Source organism: Rhinatrema bivittatum, chromosome 3 (assembly GCF_901001135.1).
Source record: "Rhinatrema bivittatum chromosome 3, aRhiBiv1.1, whole genome shotgun sequence".
In the NCBI taxonomy this organism is placed as follows: domain Eukaryota; kingdom Metazoa; phylum Chordata; class Amphibia; order Gymnophiona; family Rhinatrematidae; genus Rhinatrema; species Rhinatrema bivittatum.
Window position 1 is genome coordinate 174584544 of NC_042617.1, and position 17456 is coordinate 174601999.

The 17456-nt window shown below is 44.6% G+C and overlaps 1 protein-coding gene across 1 annotated transcript in view; it reads left to right on the top strand.

Annotated features, from left to right (window-relative positions):
* The window catches only part of SMYD3 (SET and MYND domain containing 3), a 1539893-nt gene extending 1522719 nt beyond the window's left edge, over positions 1-17174 (top strand). The window contains exon 12 of the mRNA XM_029593951.1: positions 16328-17174. Within this exon, the coding sequence (XP_029449811.1) occupies positions 16328-16429 (102 nt within the window). The 3' untranslated portion in view covers positions 16430-17174. The remainder of the gene's footprint in view (positions 1-16327) is intronic.
* The last annotated feature ends 282 nt before the right edge of the window (positions 17175-17456 follow it).

A 17456-nucleotide genomic window follows, 5' to 3' on the forward strand; every position in this document is an offset into this window, starting at 1 on the left:
ACGCCCCCGAAACGCCGCGTCATTCTGGACGCGCCCCCGACACGCCCCCAACACGCCCCTTTTCGAAATCCCTGGGACTTACGCAAGTCCCGGGGCTCTGCGCGCGCCGGCGGCCTATGCACAATAGGCACGCCGGCGCAGGAGGGCCCTGCGCGCGTAAATCCGGCCAGATTTACGCGCGCAGGGGTTTTAAAATCCGCCCCACTGTGGGGTAGATTTTTTTAAAAAGCGCGATTGCATACTTTTGTTTGCGCAGCAGGCGCAAACAAAAGTACGCTGGATTTTATAAGATACGCGCATAGCCGCACGTATCCTCTAAAATCCTGGATCGGCGCGCGCAAGGCTGCCGATTTTGGGCAGCCTGCGCGCGCCGAGCCGCGCAGCCTGCCTCTGTTCCCTCCGAGGCCGCTCCGAAATCGGAGCGGCCTCGGAGGGAACTTCCTTTCGCCCTCCCCTCACCTTCCCCTCCCTTCCCCTATCTAACCCCCCCCCCCGGCCCTATCTAAACCCCCCCCCTTACCTTTGTCCCTAGATTTACGCCTGCGAGAAGCAGACGTAAATCTACGCGCGCCAGCAGACTGCTGGCGCGCCATCATCCGACCCGGGGACTGGTCCAGAGGCCTCGACCACGCCCCCGGGCCGGCGCCATGCCCCCAGGCCCGCCCCCAAATGCCGCATCACGCCCCCGAAATGCCACGTCACGCCCCCGAAACGCCGCGTCATTCTAGACGCGCCCCCGACACGCCCCCAACACGCCCCTTTTCGAAATCCCTGGGACTTACGCAAGTCCCGGGGCTCTGCGCGCGCCGGCGGCCTATGCACAATAGGCACGCCGGCGCAGGAGGGCCCTGCGCGCGTAAATCCGGCCGGATTTACGCGCGCAGGGGTTTTAAAATCCGCCCCACTGTGGGGTAGATTTTTTTAAAAAGCGCGATTGCATACTTTTGTTTGCGCAGCAGGCGCAAACAAAAGTACGCTGGATTTTATAAGATACGCGCATAGCCGCACGTATCCTCTAAAATCCTGGATCGGCGCGCGCAAGGCTGCCGATTTTGGGCAGCCTGCGCGCGCCGAGCCGCGCAGCCTGCCTCCGTTCCCTCCGAGGCCGCTCCGAAATCGGAGCGGCCTCGGAGGGAACTTCCTTTCGCCCTCCCCTCACCTTCCCCTCCCTTCCCCTATCTAACCCACCCCCCCCGGCCCTATCTAAACCCCCCCCTTACCTTTGTCCCTAGATTTACGCCTGCGAGAAGCAGACGTAAATCTACGCGCGCCAGCGGACTGCTGACACGCCGTCTTCTGACCCGGGGGCTGGTCCGGAGGCCTGGACCACGCCCTCGGGCCGGCGCCATGCCCCCGAAACACCGCATCCCGCCACCAAAACGCTGCGTCATCCGGTCCTGCCCCCGACACGCCCCCTTCGAAAAACCCCGGGACCTACGCGTGTCCCAGGGCTCTGCGCTCGCCGGCGGCCTATGCAAAATAGGCACGCTGGCGCGCAAGGCCCTGCTCGCGTAAATCCGGGCGGATTTACGCGAGCAGGGTTTTTTAAATCCGCCCGTGTGTGTATGAAACATGGTGCTTGTGTGTGTGTGAGAGAAAGGGTGTTAAAGCATTCGCACATATAGGAGAGAGGGAGTGTCTGGAAGAATGAATGTTTTAGTATGTGTGTGTGTGTGAGGGAGGGAGGGAAAGAAGGTAGTTTCTGTAGCCCTACCTCCCCTAATGCACAGTGATCTCAGGATGACCGGAAATCAAAAGATTCCAGTTATAGAGAGCAGGAGATTTTTTAGTCTTTATTAGTTTTAATTATTGGGTGTAATTTGATGTTTCTATTGTTTTTAAATATATATTTTGTTTAATATTGGAACATTAATTATTGGATGTTTTATTTATCAGATGTTTTTGAAATATTTTATTGGTGTTTTGGGAAATATTAGAACACATGTTTTTAAATTATTTGATGTTCATAGTCTGTTTTCACATTTATTCTTTTTATTAGCATGGTTCTCCCAAACTCTTTCCACTTATATCCCTTTTCTCATGTTAATAGTTAATTGTTAGACATATCTAATTGTTAGATATATCTTCACATGTTAAGAGTGAATAAATAGACTCTTTTGTTTAATTGCTTTACCTAAAAGCACGAAGTTCTCCCACATATTATCTCTGCCTACCCTCTTAGATTTATCTCTGTTAGACTTTAAACTATTGTAAAGCTTGTTGCTATGTTATGTTACACTGTGAACCGAGGTGATGTTTCTAACGTGCCCCGGTATATAAAAATCCTTAAATAAATAAATAAAATAAATAATATTATGAATGTTTTATATCTCCAATTTTATTGCTTGTTGTTTTGAGAGGAATGATGATGTTTCTGTTTTTTCATTGTTGCATTGCATAACACAGTTGAGCTTGTGGTTTCCAGTTCAATTTTTGTTGGCACATTTCTATTCTGTCTTTGAGGGTCTGTCTGTATTTTAAAGGTTCAATTTTTGTGTAACTTTAATTCTTGCTGTGAAAATGATGGCACTTATCACTGGCTTTTACAATGACACGGTTATCTCTTCCTCATTTCTATTCTAAACAGAAGTTTGCTCTTTATTATTTTTACTTGCATACAGAAAGCAAGAAATGTTCTTGCAGAAAATATTTTTTCATTCACATATTTTATTTTAACCGCTGTTAGTAGATTAGGTGATTATTTTAAGGGATTAGCTGATATTCCCTCTAAGGATTGGGTTGCTGTGAGCATAAATTTGATAGGCTTTTTGCATCAAAGTAGTACTCACAGGGAAATGTAGGAAGGTATACTAGGGCACATGACAGCAGCAAATTTTCTGATGCACCACAAACTTCAGCAGTCACCCTATGTCCCTGGTCCAGTAGGACCAGATCGCACCAACATGCTCTCATACACACACACAGTCTAACACTAGGGGTGAGTAAACTGGGGGGATTGACCAGACTTGAAGAGGGGCACACTGACGTCCCAATCAGAGAAGGAAAAATGGTTATGCTGTTGAGTCTCAGTGCCATGGGGGCACTGCAAGCTCATGAAGGAGGGAACTGCCAGAATGTAATGTCGTCATTGCAATTATGCCACAGCTTATCCAGTCATCTCTTTCAGATGGCCAGGGAGAGAAGCTACTTCTGCTGTGGAGGGGTCCAAGAAGGTTGCTGCTTACTCTATGGCAACACTGGGCATGGGAACAGTCAATGTGGTATTCTATGGCTCAGGAAGACCTACTACCCTCAGGCTTCAGCCCAATAGGAGTTCCTACTGCTGCTAGGTCCCTACCCATTGTAACACCCCCATAACCTCTTACCTCATGGGGTGTTCCTGGTCCGGGACCGACCTGACAGGAGCCCCCCTAAGGCAGACTCCGTTGGTCCTCACGTTCTTGGCGCCTGGTGCCTCCACCTGGGGAAGAAGGTGTTAGTGGGTGGGATTTCCCTTCCTTCACCACAGGAAAACAAATGGGATTGTGAACAAGGCTGACAGTATGTACAAATATATACAGGTTTAATAGACTATACAAACATATACATTTCTACATGACTATGTACATAGCTAATAGGATGTCAAACAGCACACTTATCTACTCGTGGTTAATAGTCTCGTTCTACACAACTATACACATTTCTACAAGGTAGCAAGAGCATTTAATATTTGGCAATTTGGGGTTGTTTGCCCCCATAGTATTCCACCAAATAGAATAGACGGGACCTCTTGCGTTCCTGATTACTCAAGTATTATTATTATCCTCCCCCCCCCCACACACACTTTATTCCAAGTCTCATCCATGTGAAAAGATTGTAACTGGGTGGGTGGGCAGTGTTGGCCTGAGCAGGTCCGTTGTATCTAAACTGTCTCCTTCTACTCTGCTTAGAGACCCAACTCCACCTCCTGGTCTGTTTCTGGGGTCCACGCCTTTCTGGGGGGGACCCAATTCCACTTCCTGGACTGCTGCTGGGGTCCATGCCCTCCTGGGGGACCAGACTCTACCTCCTGAATTGCCGCTGGGGTCCACGCCCTCCTGGGAAACCCGATTCCATCTCCTGGACTGCCACTGGGGTCCCCTTGCTCAAGGGGGACTGTTTGTTCTTCAGATCTCCTGCTGGGGTCCCCTCACTCAAGGGAGGGACCACTCCATCTCCAAGCCTGCTGCTGTCCTTCAGTTCTTCTCCCTCGGTAGGAAGGTTTTCCCTGGCTTGGGTTTATAGCTCCACTTGGCTCATGGCTGTTTTAGATTTCAGTGGTTGTGGCCCTCTGCAGTCTCAGCTTTTAGTGATTTTAGCTCTGCTAAGCTCATGGTCAGTCATGTGCTGTTATCCAGCCTGAATAAGTCACCTTCTCTCAGCCTGGTTTTTGCTTTATCTGTTGTCTGACTCTGTATGGGTCACTTTCTCTCAGCCAAAAGGCCAAGACCCAGGCAGGACCATGGAGAGAGACTGTGTGCACACTCCTTCATCCTGCCTGTTCATCCCCCTCTGTTTTCTGGGAACTCGGCATCCAAGTGTCTGATACCCTTTGTTAGGGTAAGAATCTGCTTCCTAGGACTGTTCTCCAGTACATTTCTCTCATAAATCCCTTTCCCAGTCCTAGTTCTGTAATTTAGGAGTTTGAATCTTTTGATTTTTAGTGATATTTCCTACAAAATTACCAGCAGTAATCCAGGGGGCTGTGACATGCAAATCCCCTACCTGAATCTATGAGTCATCTATTCAATGGTCAGTTAAGCACCTTCACAGTAAGGGGTGTTTTGGGTTTCCCTGGGCTGGCAGCTCAAGTTACATAGCTGCATTGTTCTCTTTTTTTTCTACTGCAGTTCACTTAAATGATAGCATGCTCAAACCTCCATCTCTTGTGAGTGTGTGTGTGTGTGTGGGGGGGGGGGGGGGTGGTTTCACCAAAAAGAGAGATCATAGCTGTTGCCCACCAGGGGGAAAAAGTAGTGAAGTTGGGGAAGGGAATGAGTAAAAAAGCTAGAGAGAATAAGGAAGTGGAGCGGAACCTCTGCCCTGGATCGCTACCTCTGCCCTGGATCGCTACTTTGCGCATTATTGAACCACTGTTATTGCTCCTTGCATCTCTGTTCCAGGTGTCTATCACCCTCCTAGTGAAAAAGTGCATTCTCACCTTCCTTTTGAACCGGTCTTCCTTCAGCTTCAGATTCTGACCCTTTGTCATTGAGCTTTTCATTCTATGAAAAGCACTATCTTCTGTATTTTATTTCCTTTACTAGATATTTGAATGTTTATATCATATCTTTTCATTCCCTTCTGTTTCCCTTCATTAATCTCTCTGTGCCTGGCTGTGTGTTGCAAGCCATGCATAGAGAGACTTAAGGCCTCACCTAGAGTACTATGTTCAATTCTGGAGGCTGAATATCAAAAAGGGAGACTAGAGGCGGACCAGAGAAAAGCAACCAAAATGGTGCGGGGCCTGTACCAAAAGTCATGAGATGAGACTGAAGGACGCAAATATGTATACCCTAGAGGAGAAAAGAGAGAGGGACATATGGCAGACATTTAAATACCTTATAGACTGTGCTCTCTTTCTAGAAGAAAAGGTACTGGTGCTCACATGCAGGATGATTTTTTTTTTTTTTAAGCACCACAGGGCAAATCAAGCAGGTAGAGAAAAAAGGTGCTAGTACTCAATAACGGCATGTATCCCTGAAAAAAAGCCTTGCACCAAAAGCAAACTTTTCCATCTGAAAGAAACATCTAAAACTAGGGGTCATGATTCACACAGAATAGTCATGAGATGCATGATCGACATTGAATAGTCATGAGATACATTTGCATGCTCTGTTTGCATTCTCCAGTCCCTGATATTTACAAGCTTCGATTATTGCAACTCACTCCTGATAGGCCTACCCAAATCAACTACTCGACCACTCCAAATACTACAGAATGCCACAGCCAGAATACTCACCGGCTGCAAAAAAACGGACCACATCACCCCTGTTCTAAAAGGACTACATTGGCTACCCATAGAAAAAAGAATCGAATTCAAAATACCAACCATCTTTCACAATGCAATACACAACAGTGAAAGCGCCTGCCTAAACTCCATTATACAAAAACACAATACTCAACGCAACACTAGATCAACAAACAAAGCACAGCTAGACATCCCATCAGTCACAACTGCCAAACTCACTACCGTAAGAAAAAGAGCAATATCAATAGCCGGTCCTCGCCTCTGGAACACCCTACCGGAAAACCTGAGACTACAGAACAACACAAAAATATTTAGAAAACTACTCAAAACCTGGCTATTCAGACAAGCCTACAAAGAAGGGATAGGATAAACTATTACTCTACCCTACCCAAGAAAAATAATCACCGCTAAGCACTTTATTACCCACTAACTCTTCCCAACCTTTATACCTAACATCAGAACCGGTTGAGCCTATTACTACCAACTGCTGTTACTCACTTGTAAATTATACTCAATACGAGACATCACCGCGCTGTGAAACCACTAAAATTAGATGACATAATTACCATGACATACCCCTTTGGTATTAATGTACATAGTATGACTGTTCATATAATCTCTTGTTATAACCCCTCCCACAGTTACTATGTAATCCGTTTGCCTGTTTTTGTAAACCTCTGTTTTTACTTGTATCTCGGAGTGAAGGCCTGCGCCAACTCCCTCAGTTATTAATGTAAACCGTTGATCTTTCATGTAAACTGTTGTTATACCTGTAAACCGGAGAGAAGACCATCGCTAAACTTCGTTATATAAAAACATACAAATAAATAAATAAATAAATATTCACTGTGGGTATTGTAAAATCTCGACCAGCTTTTGGCACTCACAGATTGGAGATTCCTACCCCTGTACTAGGCTAATCTGTGCAGAGCAGCAATTCAGCCCAAAAATAGCAATGAAAGGGCTGCATTGTGCTTCTAAAAAGGCATTGGGGGGGGGGGGGGGACCTGCACTGAGTGGCAGTTATTACCCTAGATATCTTACTGGATGGACCATTTTGTTGTTTATCTGCCTTCATTTACTATGTTACTATAGTGGCCTACTTTTGAATTACCTCTACTTTATCAATGTTTTTTTGTAGACATGGTCTCCAAAGCTGATCACAGTCCTCAAGGTGGGTTCTCACCAGAGAGCTGTATAGACATGATATTACTCTTTCTACTAGGGATGCCTCTCTTTATGCACCAAAGTATATTATTAGCAGAATTAGAAAAAGTGCAAAGAAGGGCGACCAAAATGATAAAGAGGATGGAACAATTTCCCTATGATGAAATGCTAAAAAGGTTAGGACTCTTCAGCTTGGAGAAGAGATGGCTGAGGGGAGATATAATAGAGGGCTATAAAATGAGTGTAACGGAATCAGTAAACATTAGTCAGTTGTTTACTCTTTCGAAAGAGTAAGACCAGGGGACACACAATAAAGTTACTAGGTAATACATTTAAAACTAATAAGAGAAAATATTTTTTTACTTAATGCATAATTAAGCTCTGAAATTTATTGCCAGAGGATGTTATGAAAACTATAAGAACATAAGAACATGCCGTACTGGGTCAGACCAAGGGGCCATCAAGCCCAGCATCCGGTCTCCAACAGTGGCCAATCCAGGCCATAAGAACTTGGCAAGTACCTAATTAAGTCTGTTCCATGTTACTATTGCTAGTAATAGCAGTGGCTATTTTCTAAGTCAACTTAATTAATAGCAGGTAATGGACTTCTCCTCCAAGAACTTATCCAATCCTTTTTTAAACACAGCTACACTAACTGCACTAAGCACATCCTCTGGCAACAAATTCCAGATTTTAATTGTGAGTTGAGTGAAAAAGAATTTTCTCTGATTAGTTTTAAATGTGCCACATGCTAACTTCATGGAGTGCCCCCTAGTCCTTTTATTATCCGAAAGAGTAAATAACGATTCATATTTACCCGTTCTAGACCTCTCATGATTTTATAGACCTCATTCATATCCCCTCTCAGCCGTCTCTTCTCCAAGCTGAAAAGTCCTAACCTCTTTAGTCTTTCCTCATAGGGGAGCTGTTCCATTCCCCTTATCATTTTGGTCACCCTTCTCTGTACCTTTTCCATCGCAATTATATCTTTTTTTAGATGCGGCAACAAGAATTGTACACAGTATTCAAGGTGCGGTCTCGCCATGGAGTGATACAGAGGCATTATGACATTTTCCGTTTTATTCACCATTCCCTTTCTAATAATTCCCAACATTCTGTTTGTTTTTTTGACTGCCGCAGCAGACTGAACCGATGATTTCAATGTGTTATCCACTATAATGCCTAGATCTCTTTCTTGGATGGTAGTTCCTAATATGGAACCCAACATTGTGTAATTATAGCATGGGTTATTTTTCCCTATATGCATCACCTTGCACTTATGCACATTAAATTTCATCTGCCATTTGGATGCCCAATGCCCATATTGTAGCTGTGTTTAAAAAAGGTTTGGACAAGTTCCTGGAAGAAGAGTCCATTAGCCATTATTAAGGTAGAGTTGCAGAAATGCACTGCTTATTCTTGGGATAAGCAGCTTGGAAACTATGCTCCCCTTGGGATCCTGCCAGGTACTTGTGACCTGGCTTGGCCACTGTTGGAAACAGGATGCTGGGCTTGATGGACCTTTGGTCTGACCCAGTATGGCAAGTCTTATGTTCTTATTCCCAACTGCTTTGTCACACTGACTGGCTATCTTGAGGCCATTAGAGATAATGACTTATGGTTCTCTTTCCTGTTTGGTGATCAATCTGCCTGTAATGATGGAAGAGAATCAAGATGGTTGCCTGAATAAGGACGCTGTGTGTATGCTTGCCAAATTCTTGTTTCTTTTGGAATTATGCCTTCAAAGCATAAGGGGAGAGTGAGGATGTTTTCCACCAAATCCTCTCACTTCAGGCACCAGCTGTTAATCTCATCCTTTGTGTCCTCGGCCTCTTCATAGGATGGTAAGGATTCCTGTTGTGAGTTCCAGCAGAGGAACACCGATCTCACTTGGGGATGAGGTTTCCCTTAGCGCCCCCCCCCCCCCCCCCCCCCCCCATTATCAAAATGAGCTGCTGACTCCAAGGCATGACCCCTCCCAGATGGCAACGGCAGTGTAGAATGCTAATTTTGCTTCTGCAAACATGCTGGTGGGGGCCTAAAAAGAGTCTGTTTCTACCTCACCTGCACTAGATGTGACTGAAGCAACTCCCTAGATGACAAATTCTATCTCAGATTTTGATGCTACTACAGGCCAGCATCAGCAAAAGGAGGTGAGAGTTCTGGATCCATGGGAGGTCTTTTACTGTTTAAGATTCCCCGTTTGAGTGAATAAAATGTTATTCACTTTGGGAACTTTTGGCTAAGTTTGGCCACGTTCTTGTTGCTTCTCACTTAAATTGGATTCCCTTATTTTAAAGTTAGAATCTCAAATTTCTAATCTTGATTTCTTACTGACTGCGCATGGAAATACGTTAACCACTCTTAAACAAGAGGTCGAGAAAATCCAGAGTGTTCAGGATATTTTGATCCAGGAGCAAGGGGCTTTGTAGTTTGTACCAAAGCAATGAAGTACTGGAGAACGTATCAAGGCATCTTAATCTTCGAATCCTGAATTTCCCCAAAATTATGGGGGAATAATCATTAATAACTTTTAAGAGACACTTAGTGAACTGTTTACATATGTTTCTTGTTTGCTGTTGTACTGCCAACTGGTAGTCAGCCTACACATTCACAGCTTCTGCTGTAGATAATGCAGCTGGCTTTAAAGGGTTAACCTCTGACTTGGAACCAGGAATGCCTGGGAGTTTTTGCCTGGTGTTTTCAGTCAGCTCTGGTCAGCCTGTAGATCAGCAGCTAATCTCATCCAGCCCTCCAGAAATGTCCTCATTTTATCTGTCTTGATTTGTGTGGTTCAGACTGTACTGGTTGCCGATATCTTCATGTAACCTCCCCCTTTTCTCGGGTGTCACCTTTGAGGCTGCAGAGGTGGTGAGTGACACTGCTGCAGCCCGGGGATCAGTCTCTGTCCACCAGGGATCACAGATGGAGATCAGAAATCTTCTGGGAGGCCCAGGGGGAGATTTACAAAAATAAACTCAAGGTCCACACTGTGACTTGGAGAACAAGAGTAGAATTTATTGTTACAGTCCAAGGAAAATAGAGTAGAATTATGGAAATTTTTCAAACAATAGTGGGGTCAATTTTGAAACAGCTGCACGTGCGTCCATGTGCGCGCAGTTCCCGGCGCATGTACATGGATGTGGCTACTTTATAACCTTCTTACCTTTTCCCCTCTCCTCCCTGACCCCTAACCCCTACCTATCTACCCTATTTTTTTGTTTGTTTATTTAACTTACTTGCTCCTTTGGAGCAGAAGTAAGTTACGCACACCAGCTGGCTGCCAGCGTGCACTTCCCCGGGACAGGGCCTAATGGCCGCTGTTCGGGCCGGCCTCTGCCTGCCCCACTCCACTCCCCAGCCCGCCCCTTTTTGTTGGCCCGGCACTTCTGTGCATATTGGGGGATACGCGCATGGCCGGGCCCTTTCAAAAATGCACTCGGCGCGCGCATGGCCCAGCCACATGCATAGCCCCTGGTTTTTACATGTGCTGGACTTTTAAAATTCGGGCATTTGTCTCAAAATATACTCCAGAGTAGCAAAAAAAATAAACAAGAGTTATTTACAGTCTCTAGGAGCAACCACGCCTTCCTTCAAAGTAGATATATATCAGTAGGACACCTCTTCTTCTGCATTGAACCCCATGGCTTAGGGTCCCTGCACCCTTCAGCAAAATACCTCCACTGTGGCCTATCCCAGTTAACAAGATCTCTTTTTTCCTTGGGAGAAATCTGCCTTCTAGTTGACCCACCAGTGGTCTTGAATAATTTCAGTCACCAAAACACTGCTTCTCTGCTTAGGATCCTGGTTAAGTTATCTGTTCAAGTTGCGCATAGGGAACGCGCTATGGAGATAGAATATTACCATCCTGGAGCCACTTGGTATCCTCCTGGGATGTCATAGGAACACTCCTTGGGGCCAAAAACAAGGGATCCTTGGCGTCTCCAGCTTTAGCCCTTCTGGACTGCAACACTGCTCTGGGACCTTCCATGGGCTGTGTATCCCCAACTCACCTCTAAATCTTCAGGACCAACTCCCAATCCCCTAGTTACTTCCCCTTGGGGAGAAACACTCTATCCTCAGGCCTTTTCCCTTGAGGGGGAAAGCCCCTGCAGAGTCCTTTCCTTGAGGAGAGGCACTCTGGGCATACCTGCTTTCTGGTGGTTGCCTCTGAATCTTCTCCTGCTGAAACCATGAACATCAGTTTATAAAGATTTCAGATATACTCCTTCTAGTGGAGCATCTTCCCATAGTTTCTTAAAGGAGGCACACTGCAAACCAGCCAAGGTGCACATCATACATCAACCAATTCATTGGTTCAGAACCAATGAAATGTGTTTGAACCAAACAATATTGTCCTTCAGAAAAGAAATCTAGAGAACTATCTGCTTCTAGCAGCTGGGTTAACAATACTTTCTAATGGAAATGCCTTAAACCCCCTAATCTATCTAATTGGTATTCCAAAGTTTGACGTGTACTAGAAATGGGCGTCTCACTTTCTTGGTCAAAGACAGCTTAATTTTTTCTAATCAGATAAGGATTCCATTTATGCATTATGGTGATAAGAGTTTTTAGCAGGAATGCTGGGCAATACATGCTTTTGTACCTGTTGAGGGTGTCTCCTCCATTTTCTATGTTCTCACTTTCTGAAATTTAAGTCGACTCTCTGTTATAACTGTTTGTGTAACTGCATGAGGATTATTCATTTTTCTTGTCTTTCTTGTGGCCTAACAAATATGATTGTACAGGATTGAGGGTGGTAAATATAACAATAAAAATAAAATTTGAAAGAAAGGCAGTACTACAAGTTCATGCATAAAGTGGATAAAACAGGACTGAATCAAACTGTCCAGAAAAAAATAATGAAGTCTTTTTGTAGCCTTGTTACTGACCATGGACTGAGAAGCCCCACCTCTGGGAAAAATTCCCCAGATTATTAGCAGGTTTAGGATCATAATCCTATACAGAAATATTTTGGGGTTAATTTCTATTTTAAACTTTTAATTCTGCTGCATTTTGGGAATTATGGTCCTACATTTTGTGATTTTATTTTTTCCCTCTTAATCTCTGCTTTTAACTGATTCATCTCCTCTTTGATGGCCTGGAGCCATCTACATTACACCCATCTTGAAAGGAAAGTATACAGAAAATGGTGGAGGGGAGAGGGCTAGAGAATTATCCTTTAAAGCTAAAAGATGAAGTGTTCCTTTATAGAGTCTCTAGACCCGAGGGTTTTCCTGCATGCAGCCATGTGAGATCACAGTGCAGCTCGTAGACCTTCCTATTTTCAGAACCTAAAACGCCCATAATGCACTGTGCATTCATTACATTGACTAAACACAAAGCATTACACTGAAGTCATTGGATGTGCTCTTTCCAGCCTGTACCCTCATTTTAACCAGCAGGCACCATCAAATAAACTCATTTCTATTTTCCTATAAGCTGCTGTTCTGATTATGACACAGTTTGCTTACATACGACAGAGCTGTGAAATAGTCAGTTTGCATGGCCATCACTTGTCGCCATGCTGTTTGCAGCCAGCATTCAAACCTTGCGCAAATCATTTAAAAAGAGAACTCTCAGTGCCTTCATCTGCATTCACAAAGGCATATTTAAAACCTGCTGTCTAATGGGTTTTGCTTTCTGGATGGAGAAGCTGTGCAGTCCATGGTGAGCAATGGTTCCCATGCCACAGTCTTAGTTTTTCATAATTTATTTGTTCCCCCAAGCTGAGAATTAAGACCACCCAGACCCCTGACACAGTCTGGTTTTCTTAAGCCTGTGTGGTCTAAATGAACATACAGATAATGTTCAGCACGCACTCACTGAAATAAAACATCTCTCTCCAAGTGGTTCTAAAGCAGATATTGTTTAGCTCAACTACCGCTAAAACAGAGATTAGATTAGGGAAGTGTGTTTGATGGTGTCATATTTTACAGTGCCTGGCATATACCATCTTACATGACTCTAACACTGAGCAATGCTTGTGAAATAGTCAGCAGAGCAAATGCTTCAGCAAGTGTCCTTATAAAACTAAAAAACAGTCATGGTTTATTGATATTAAAATCATTTGGATTGATTTTTTTTTATATATTGCAATAAGGAGACTATGCAGCACTATGGTAATTTGTCTGCCGACTCTTCGGCATAGTAGTGTAGACAAATTAATGCTGACAGTTTATTTTTCCACTAGCTTTTCATAAAGAGAGAAAGCTAGTGTAAACTATTTCTAGTTTTACAGCGCTCTTGTTATGCCTGTTCGTTAATAACATAGCATGGGCAGATGTGACTGCTCCCAGCGCTGTCTCGTCATTTCCCCAAATGACTCTGCAACTCAATGAGGCAGTGGCTTTATTGTAAGCAACGATAAATAGCACTTTGCAGCCGAGCCAAGGGCCTCTAAAATCACTGTACTACACAGTGGTTATACCTGGTAGGCTGCAGGCCTATCAAAACCTCCCCTGCGTTTCCAAGCCAGAGCCCCTTCTTCAGGTGTGGCTGTACCCTGTCGTGCCAGACCTCATGCCAGGAGTTCTCTCTGTGGTGCACAGCCACCTGCAGGGTACTTTCCTGCTTTGCAGCGGTGACATCCTATCTCCCCCAGGTGGTTAGATGCGTTATTCTTTATCCCAGCCTGGAATCTGCCTTTTGCTTGGGTGCCTCATCCAGTTGCAACAAATAAAACAATCATATATAACAGGCTAGATTAACAACTGGTTACCAGACTATATTTCAAAATACACAGCTATAGCTCAATCCTTGAAAAAAAAATAAAAATAAATGAAGGCCAGGGGTAAGTGGATGGGAATCTCTCAGAGGGTCCATGGCACTGAAATGACCATGGGCCACTCTGAGTATTTATGCTCTTCCTTGAATCCTGTCCCATCTCCCATCTTCTCTTCTGGCTCTGCAAACCCCAGCAGGATTCAGTTTCTGCCTCGGACCTGTGTTAGAACTCCAGGCTGGACAGGGAAGGGGGATTGGGGAGAAGGCATGGGGGAACTGCCAAGAGACCACTGTCATGTTAAGGTACAGCTTTCATGGTCTTCTGCCGCCTGCCGGTGGCCTTAGTTTTAACATAGACAGGCATGACTACACACATCAGTGTCCCTTCCTTTCCTCAAATGACTCGCCACCTCAATCCTTGTTGGAAAATGAGTTTACAGCTTTATTGTAAACAAAGAGAAATAGCACTTTACCTGAGTCAGGTGCCTATGGAATGGCTTAACTATCAAATTTATTTATTTATTTATTTTTAATTTTTATATACCGATGTTCTTGTAAGAAATACAAATCACTCCGGTTACATAAAACAATGAAATGCCCAAAATAGAGGAAGGGGCTTTACATGGAACAATAGAACAGAATGCCAATTTAACATAGTAATATTATAATATAGTGTAGATACAGTATAAATACAGTATAAATACGAGAAACGTTTGAACTCAAAATCATTGTACAGTTAAAAAAATCATAATAGTAAAACTCAGTGAGGTATCCCATAATTTGGGTTTATCATCGAGTCTAGGCCCATAGACCATGCTTGAGCACCTCCAATAATCTCTCCTGGCCTCCTACTGCTCGGGAGCTGAGCGCTACCCCTGCTGCAGGGCTGCGGGGGGAAGACTGCCTGCACTCTATTGGACAGGGCGCAGGGAACGGGAGGGAAGGGGGTAAGCCTGGAAAAGAGAGAACAGTAAAAAGAAGTGCCACTCTATCTAATCCACCCCTCCTGTCATTCAGAGCTAGTAGGGAGGAAGATGAGGATGGAGCAGATACTGGAGTGCAAAGAAGGGCCGTTGTGATCCATAATCCAGCCACCCCCTGTTATTCAGGGACAGAGGGGAAGGAGGGAGGATGGAGATAACCTTACATCCCTTACATGTCCTGGTCCAGCCCCTCCCCCCAAATAGGCAGTTATGTTGTGTGTGGGGGGGGGGGAGGGGGAGTGTAGTGACAGGAGGGAAGTGCTGGACCGTAGAGCAGATGCTCTTTGTTGTGTTGTCAGCTTTCCAGCCATTCCTTTCCTTTCCTTTCCTTTCAGGGGCTACCTGCTGCCAGCAGGAACGAGGGGAGAGGGGGAAGACTGGAGCAGAATCAGCCCTAGGCCATAGCTGTGACCCCCTACTTTGTGGGTTGAATGTCTGGGAGCAGAGAGATGTGGTAAATGTTGAGGGGCAGTTGAGGTGAGAAAGGAAGCCTGGGAGGGGGGGTGTGCAAGAAGGACTGATGTTGGGAAGATAGGGAGGGAGGGATGTGAAATGTTGGAGAGGTGGGAAGGACATTGAAAACTGAGGAGAGGTGAGGAGACAGTTGAGTGCTGGGTGAGGTGGAATATTAATAAAGCTGGATTGGATTAAGTGAAAGAGAAGCTGGAGAACAGAGGGAAGGGGAGAGTGCTGGGGGGGTCAGGCTTGGGTGGGGGGGGGGGGAGAATGGGGAAAAGGTGCTAGGATAATCTTATGGAGTGGGGTGAGGCCAGAAGAGAGAAAAGCAATTTGCTCATCTCCGTCCCCGCTCATCCACACCAATCTCACTGTGACCAGATCTCAAGTTTCCAGGTGTGCTGCTGTCTCCTAGAAACTTAAAGCGCAGGGAGAAAGATTTGCTCCCTCCTCCACATGGTCTCTAATCTCATGGATCAGCCCTGCAGCTGGTCTTTGTCATTTTAAGAAAGCAACTGGCCAATTTCAGAAAAAAGGTTTTCTATCGAAAAGTTCCACTTGTTGAAAAGAAGCCTTTCCCTTCCTCTCCATAACATCTTGTCCCCATTAGCCAATAGCATTGTCCTCAGAAAAGAAAAAATCCCTCTCACGCCCTTCCAGTCAGCCATCAGTTGGTCATAAAAAAAAAAATGCTGCCAGGGACCAATGCCAGTGCACGGTCCAGTGGCCGAGGAGCAGTGAAATAGAGCATAGCAATGCAAATTTGTATCATAATCTCTTAGCCAGATTGGATGGCAATGTTCTTTGCAATTTTGTACTTTGAATACACATCTACAGCAACTTTGCAGGCCAACAGCCTGGCAGTGCGTTTCTGGCACCCAGACTTTTTAAAGGTAGACAATATGTGCTAATTTCATATTTAAATTGACTTTGTGAAATGAGTATGAAGAAATGTTTCAGAGAATGTCTCTCATCTGTTTTGTCACACAAGATTTTGCAGTCTGTGTGTGGTAATAAACGTACGCTATCGTTCTTCTTTGTCCAGGCATTCAGTATGATGACGATCACTCATGGACGAGACCACAGCCTAATGCAGGATCTTGTGGAGCTTTTGGGGGACGCTGAAGCAAGCATGAAAACTTTGTGAAGAACACCTGCAAAAGGAAACACAGTCTTATTGGGCAGATATGCAAGAATATTTTGCTTATTTTTCATGGAGTACTAACTGCAACCTTGTCTCTTCCCGCTTTGCTTTAATTTGCTCAAATACTTTGTTTCTGCGCTTTGCAGCTTTCTTAAACAGCGATATTCCATTTGGTCAGGTTAACTGAGTTTAGCAAATCATCCCTTTTACCTTTGGTAGTTCATAAGACTTTTCAGCAATCTCGCGTATGCAGTGAAAGCAAGGGAAAATCTGCTAATAAGAGCCCCTTCAGCCCAGAGGGCCCCATGTTTCCAACTATTAAATTACTGTAGTGCACCATGGAGGTATTGCATTCAGGTCCCAGAGGAAGAGGCCATTACTGGGGCTGCCTCTGCAGACCAATGAGAGATGCTGGAGATGCTGCGAGGGCACCTCAGAGAAGATGCTCTTTCAGCAGGGGCTACCTGGGTCTCCTGACTGGAGGGTTGAGCAGGAGGGAAAAGATTGTTTACTTTAAGGTGAAATTAGGTTAAGGATGTTTTGCTATTAGATTCCCACTTGACTCTAAATTGAAAATATTTTTTCAGTTCGTTTTCAGTTATTTCAGTATCCTAAAATCTAGTTGCCTACATGATCATGCTATCAAAGTGTAACAGAAGCATCAATTTGATTTGAAAGCCTTGATGTTTATTTGTCATATATTTTTATTGGTGCTTGCTATAAACTGAATAAACTGTCATGTAATACATATCAAATTGTTTTCTTCCCTGATTTCTACTCTGGCATAGACATTGGAGGGGGAGTGGGGGTAATATTATAACAGACTGCCTAAATTAGGCAAGAAATGCACATAAGTTACACCAATTTTCAAAGCAGATTTAGGTACACAGTCTGCTTTGAAAATTATACAACCAAATTTACCCCACACATAATTGCACCTGCTATTATGTGCATGGAAATTTTTCAGGAAAATGTTTGCACATTGTTTTGAAAATGCAAAGGTATGTATATAAGTCCAAGGCCCCTCCCC